Source organism: Dromiciops gliroides, chromosome 1 (assembly GCF_019393635.1).
Source record: "Dromiciops gliroides isolate mDroGli1 chromosome 1, mDroGli1.pri, whole genome shotgun sequence".
Classification (NCBI taxonomy): Eukaryota; Metazoa; Chordata; class Mammalia; order Microbiotheria; family Microbiotheriidae; genus Dromiciops; species Dromiciops gliroides.
Genome location: NC_057861.1, coordinates 340,190,704 through 340,197,362, shown reverse-complemented (window position 1 = coordinate 340,197,362; position 6,659 = coordinate 340,190,704). Strand labels below are relative to the sequence as shown.

At 46.4% G+C, this 6,659-nt stretch overlaps 1 protein-coding gene across 1 annotated transcript; it reads left to right on the top strand.

Annotated features, from left to right (window-relative positions):
• The first annotated feature begins 873 nt into the window (after positions 1–873).
• On the top strand, positions 874–6,536 carry IRX4 (iroquois homeobox 4). Its single transcript, XM_043978407.1, has 5 exons — positions 874–918; positions 1,788–2,039; positions 3,307–3,416; positions 4,916–5,235; positions 5,665–6,536. Exons 1-5 carry the CDS (start codon positions 874–876, stop codon positions 6,468–6,470), a joined length of 1,533 nt encoding a protein of 510 aa, XP_043834342.1. The 3' UTR covers positions 6,471–6,536.
• The last annotated feature ends 123 nt before the right edge of the window (positions 6,537–6,659 follow it).

The following is a 6,659-nucleotide window of genomic DNA, read 5'->3' as shown; positions in this document are numbered from 1 at the left end:
GGTGCTGCCTGCAATTGCTTCTTAGATCCTGAGCCTAAGAGTTTTACATTCAGTAACCCATCTGGAGTAAAGGATACAAAGAAAATAGAAGTCGTTGTCCTGTGGTTTATTGCCAATGTTAGTGCTAATTTTAACTGTTGATTAAATCTTAAATGAAGACTCACTCGTGTGTCCCTTCATATGTCTCATTTGTAATTGAGACTAATTATTACTGTGGGGTGGGAAGAAGCAGCTGCTCATTAATTAATTTCTAATTAAAAGTGCTTACCATTCTTCAGTGACTAAGGAGAAAAAATCATTAGTCGGTGCAATATTGATTCTTCAGATGAAAACCATAAAAAGTGCTATTTGTTTTCCGCATGTATTCCACACTTGCAATCTCGTTCTCTATGCAGCCACACATGTAGGTTTTGTGTATTCTTCACACACACACACAATCAGATGTGTCTCAAATGAATATTAAACCTGCAGTGAGGTCACTTTGAGTAGGTTTTTATCTGACGTCGGTCTTTGCTGTTTAAAACAATGTATATCCGATTTGACGTGTTTACCCGCGAGTTTTTTTTTCCTTTTTTTTCTGTTAAAAAATACGTACTTGTATCGCCATGGTTTGGCCGATCTCGGTGCCCCGTATGGCTATTTTCCGAGGCTAAACAAATAGCTACAATGATTACAGATCACTTTTTCTTCAGTTTAAAAAAAAAACTTTAAGGTGTAAGTATATAAATTAAATATGGTGTTCTGCTTCGTCCTATAAGCATCTAGGAACCTGTGGTCACCAATCAGTTGGTACGGTAGAGCAGAGCCCAGCTGCGGTAGCGTGTTAGAGCAGACGCCTCTCCTCGCTCCTTGATAACCAGGAACCTCTGTACCATGTCATACCCTCAGTTTGGATACCCTTACTCTTCTGCACCACAGGTAAGACCTGATGGTACACGGAGGATAATTGATTGAATGCCAATGATTATTGGCCACTTCCGAACGGGCTTCGGGCTGCGGGGTTGCTTGGGTAAAGTGAAGATCTATCAGAAGAGCATGAAATTGGTTAGACTGCGGTGCTGGCAACGTTTGCAGAGAGAGTTAGGTTCCTCTGCCTTTCTGGGTGATTTTGGAGAAGGAAGGGAGAGCGCAGTAGAACCCGGAGGGGATGAACCGGGTTGGGAGAGAGGAACAAGGTTTGGGTGGAGAACTATCCCCCCTCCAGGTTTCACTTGCTCCTTCAGATTTTTCTTTTGAAAAGGAAACAGCAAAGTGCGTTAAATGAGTAATTGCAGTCACATTGGGGAATACCCCCAAGACAGCAGGTTAATAACAGATGTGAGTGTTTGTGTCGGCGTGGCCATTTGAAATCTGGAGCAAATGTAAACACAGTAGTTAAGGGGAAAGGGTTCTAAGGGTAGGAGCAACCTTTATGTGGCAAAAGGAGTCAATTCATTTTAATATGGGGACGGTGCAAAAGTTCCTTTGAAGAAGGATGTTTCATCTATATATTCTGGATAATCAGAAGCCCTTCTCCCAAAATACATTCCCCTTAGATAATGGGGGGGGGGGGAGGCGGGATGTACCAGTCGGGACTACTGTGTTCACAAACGAGAAGGCATTGAGCTGGTACATTTCAAGAAATCGTAGATCTTCATTCGCAGCAAGAAAGAGAGTAGCGAATAGAACCCCCCTCCCACCTCCCCCCACCCCCAGGCATTTGTCTGTGGATGCTGGAAATTTGTTCTTTCTCACTAATTTCATCCCAAGTGCCCCTTCTGCCCTCAAGACCTCTTTCTTCCTTCTAGTTCCTGATGACCACTAATTCCCTGACTACTTGCTGTGAGTCCAGCGGCCGGACGTTAGCAGAGTCCGGAGCAGCTGGCTCAGCTCAGACCCCAGTCTATTGTCCTGTGTACGAGAGCAGGCTTCTGGCCACAGCTAGGCATGAGCTCAATTCCGCAGCTGCCTTGGGAGTCTATGGGAACCCTTACACCGGCACCCAGGGCTACGGAAACTACGTTACCTACGGCACTGAAGCGTCTGCCTTCTATTCTTTGGTAAGCTAAACTCTGGACCCGGGGTAGAGGAGTGGGGAATATCTCTCAAACAAATTTACCCCTTATGGTTCCTGGGATAGAGCTAACGTGTTAGGGACAGAGTGAAGAAGGGGGAGGGGGAGGGAGGGGACAGGGGAAAGAGGAGAGGGGAAGTCAGGAGGGGAGGGGGGACAGAGGAAGAGAGGGACGGAGAGACAGAAAATGAGAATTAGAGAATCTTTCTCCCCGTGTGGAACTGTCCCCTTGCAATGTAGGTGCTTTGAGATAGGTACCGTTGATAACTAAAAGTTCATGTTCAGCATTAGCAAGACAGTTCTTTGGTTCTTTCTGCTCGTGGAGATTGGGGTCTTCTTCGGAAAAGTAGTGGAGTCAATTGCTCAATAAATTGCTGCCTCCTAGGTGCTAGGGAGTAATGGTGCTAATGACGAATGCCAGTGATGCAGGAGCTACTGGGGCTTAGAGTCTAAAGTTGCATGTGTCCAGGTCCCCAAGAATCGATACACCTTCGAATGAGCTTTTCCTTTGGCATCATTATAGTGAGGGTTAATGTGTCTATTGATCTCCCTCCCGCTGAAATTCCATAGCATTTGGGATTAAAGTCTCGGGAATCAGTTGCCCTTCCCCCACTCTCACCTCCTACCCCAGGCCCCGAGCCCAACTCTAAATCCTCCTCCACTCGAACTTCTACATTCCCCCCTCCTCCTCTCTTCCCTGCTTCTTTCTGCTTCTGTTCACCTTCCTCCTTCTCCTCTTCCTCCTCCTCCTTTCCCTTTTTCTCCTCCTTCGCTTTTGTTTCTTACCCCAAAGTTAATAAACATATTGACAGGACCTTACTTTCTCCTAATGCGATTGAATGGGCCGTGTCTCATGCAAAGTTTCTTTAGGTCACTAGGGTTCTGGGTTCGGGTCCTGTCCTTAGCCTTGGGTTCCAATTGCTGGAGATTATAATACTTAGGAACTAAAAACGTCGATTTCGTGTTCCATCCGCAGTGTCCCTCAGCACCAGAGGAGGTGTGTATGAAGGGGAAAAGGGAAAGGGAGAGGAATACAAAGTATTTTTATTTACATTTTTCTACTTCCAATCTACAGCAACCATAGTGGATATGCACTTTATAGCTATAGCTTCACAAGGAACTTTATTTTCAGTAGAGATCCTGCTGGGGACATATTCTATATTCCATCGGAAATGTAACCAGATTAGTGTCGTTTAATTCCCCTAGAGGAATCAAAAGATTAATAAACCGACAAGCTTGATTTAATGTTACAGAATAGTTTCGACTCGAAAGATGGGACGGGATCTGCGCATGCGGGCATCACGCAGGCAGCCGCCGCCTACTATCCTTATGACCACACGCTCAGCCAGTATCAATATGACAGGTAAGAAGTGACAATTAAGAACTCCATCGAGGAGAAAGGGCACTGAGTGTGCTTCTGCTCCCCAGTCACACCACCCACATTCCAATGGAAATATTTTCCATATATGTCGTGTGTATATATATACATATGTATATATATACATATGTATGTATATGTCTCTACACATGTATGTATACATGTGTAGAGACATATACATACATATCTATTGCTGACTGTAAATACTGGTAGGTTATCATACATTGGCGACTTTCTTCACGTGACCATTCATTTTTGAAAAGTGATTGTGCAGAAGGGAGACGTAAATCTCTCAACCATCCTCTCCTGGGCCTATAGAGGGATGATCTTAGAGGTGAGGTATAGGGAATGGTTCAGCAGATTCCGGGGGCTGTGCTGCCCAGGTAGTGTAATAAGTACGAACCAACACAGTGTTTCTTGTGAGTTTTCATATTTGAATGTTTGAATAAAGCATATGGTTTAAATAGTAGAAGAGTCCGAAGGCGCGGAAACACCTGACGGTCAGCCCAAGGGACATGGTGGGGGGGAGGGGAGGGAGTAGTAGTGGGATAGGAAATACAAGGCCTAAGTCCCTCTTTCCCAGCTAAAAATGTGCTGACTAAACAGAGAAAGAGAAGGGGGGTGGGGTGGGGTGGGGAGGGAGGCACTCAAGCCCCCAAACAAAACTCTCACCTGGATCTCCCTCTCTCTTCCTTTGTGGTTTTCGGGAAGTAGAGGAGGGGTCCATTTCTGCTGTAAGCGCAGTGAAATCGCTGTTTTCAATGTGACAAGGAGGTCAACCCGACTCCCACCCCAGCGGCCCCTACCCGTCTGTGTGCACACCATCCTCCAGTTTCCCTTTTCCCCGATGTGATTGGTGTTTTACCTTCTCCCTGAAATCTTTCTTCTTGCTTTGAGTTCCTTACCAGACGGGTTGGACCCAGAACCTTCACGCATTCATAGACAAGTCACTCGTTACCTTGTGAAGTTTGTTAGCTTGAAAATCTTGAAACCCCACTTAAGCCATTTCAACCTTTTACACCCACTGGGCGCTAGTGACCTTTCTTGGCTGGGTACATTAAATATTCAGGTACAGTCCAGCATCTTCTGCGTTTCGTTTTTACATTTTCCCGAACAAAGGGGTAGGAGGGATGACTAATAAAGGAATCCTATTAAATATACGTCTATTAACATTTACGCCCTCGGGTCATTTAAATAACTTCTACTGGAGAATGGCTTATCAAACTGTCCAACAGAATCAACTTTGCTCAAACACTCTACTCTTTTCCGTCTAAGGTTTTGAAAGCAGATTTTTACCGCCTTGTATGTTTAAATTAAAAACAAATATTGTCTACCTACCTGGTGCTACAAAGCAAAGCAAACAGAACTGAACCTGGGATTTCTCCTATCTTGATCACAAGGGTTAATCTTCTGACGCAGCCCCCACGTGGTAGTCTGACTGACCCAGGTTACTTTGCCAACACCTTTCTCCTCTGTTCCCCCAGGTATGGCACAATGGACGGGGGAACACGGAGGAAAAATGCCACCCGGGAAACCACTAGCACCTTGAAGGCCTGGCTACAGGAGCACCGAAAGAACCCCTACCCGACAAAGGGTGAGAAGATCATGCTAGCTATCATCACTAAGATGACCCTCACCCAGGTTTCCACCTGGTTCGCTAATGCCCGCCGGAGGCTCAAGAAAGAGAACAAGATGACTTGGCCACCTCGAAACAAATGTTCAGACGAGAAGAGGCCCTACGAAGAGGAAGAAGAGGGAGAGGAAGAGTCCCAGGAAGACCATCTCAAAAATGAGAAGAATGATGGTTGGTTTGAAATGATAACATTTGGCTCTGGGTAGGAAGAGGGAGGGGAAAGATGAATCTTCAGTTCAATTATGTGTACTAGTGACTGTAGCAGTATAGAATGAGAAAATGCCTATTGTAATGTTCTTAAAGTTTGGAAGAGGGCAAACAATTTGTATTTATTCTAGGTCCTTGGTCATCTTTTGACCCACTGTGGGGAATTACTGTCCCTTCCCAAACTGTCTTTTAGGACAATTGCCGGAGAGAGAAATGAATTGGGAGAGATTTGGTAACAAGGAGACCACTTTCCCTTGGCTCCTTATTGAGTCCCTTTTAGGGATCTGAATTAGGGTTTAATGGAGATGAAAAAAGAGAAGAATTTAGTAAGTCGCTTTTTTTAACTTGTAGATGTCTCTTTTACCTCCCCCCCCCCACTCCCACCCTAAATAGAACGTGTCCGCAAGGAGGAGAAGGAACTCGAGCTAAGTGACTTAGATGATTTCGACCCCATTGAGTCAGAGAGTTCAGAGTGCGAACTGAAGCCGGCCTTCCAGCACCTGGACAGCGGCCACATGCGGGCGGCCCCGGGAGGCGCAGACTGCCCAGGAGACCCTTGCAAGGAGCCGGCCACCTCTCTCAAAATGTCGCTTCCTGGAGGCGTCCAGCTGGAGGAAGATGTGGAGCGAGCCAAGAACTGCCTCAAGAGCGTAGTGGATGAATGTGAGCAAGACCTAGTAGTGGGAGGGCGACAGAGGGGTTGCGATTCTAAAATGTGCTTCCAGCAGCCGGGGGAGTCCCAGATTCTGGAGGCCAAGCCCCGGATCTGGTCCCTAGCTCACACAGCCACTTCTTTGAACCAGACTGAGTACCCATCCTGCATGCTGAAGCGCCAAGGACTCTCCACTTCCTCCTCAGCTGCCTCCTCTTCTTCTTCCACTGCCGTCTCGGTTCCCAGCGGCGTCGATAGGCACCAAGATTCCCCTGTCACCAGTCTCAGAAACTGGGTTGATGGGGTCTTTCACGACCCCATATTCAGACACAGTACTTTGAACCAGGCCTTGAGTAACACTACCGTGTCCTGGGCTACCACCAAAGGAGCAATACTGGAAACCGGATCCCTGGGACGCTCTCTGGGGAACAGCACGGACATGCTGAAGGGACATCTGGCAAACTTCCCCCCACACCACCACCACCACGACTCCAATAAGGAGCTCCTCTCTTTTCCCAAATCTGGCAGCAAAATGTTCTGTTCTTAACAGCCCCGCCCCCCACTGGGGCGCAGAATGTTCTTATCCTTGGCAGAAGTGGACACAAACTGAAAGGAGAGTGGGGGAGGGGGGACAATAGGGAGGGGAAGAGCTTAAGTTTGAAGAATAAACTTTTTTCTACAAATAAATAAATAAATAAAAATAAACCTAAAACTAATCAAGAAACAAGCAAACCAA

Coding starts and splice junctions, on each gene's coding strand:
- IRX4 (XM_043978407.1), top strand. CDS start 874: ATGTCATACCCTCAGTTTGGATACCCTTACTCTTCTGCACCACAG. Junction 3,417..4,915: donor AGCCAGTATCAATATGACAG/GTAAGAAGTGAC, acceptor CTGTTCCCCCAG/GTATGGCACAATGGACGGGG. Junction 5,236..5,664: donor CAAAAATGAGAAGAATGATG/GTTGGTTTGAAA, acceptor CACCCTAAATAG/AACGTGTCCGCAAGGAGGAG.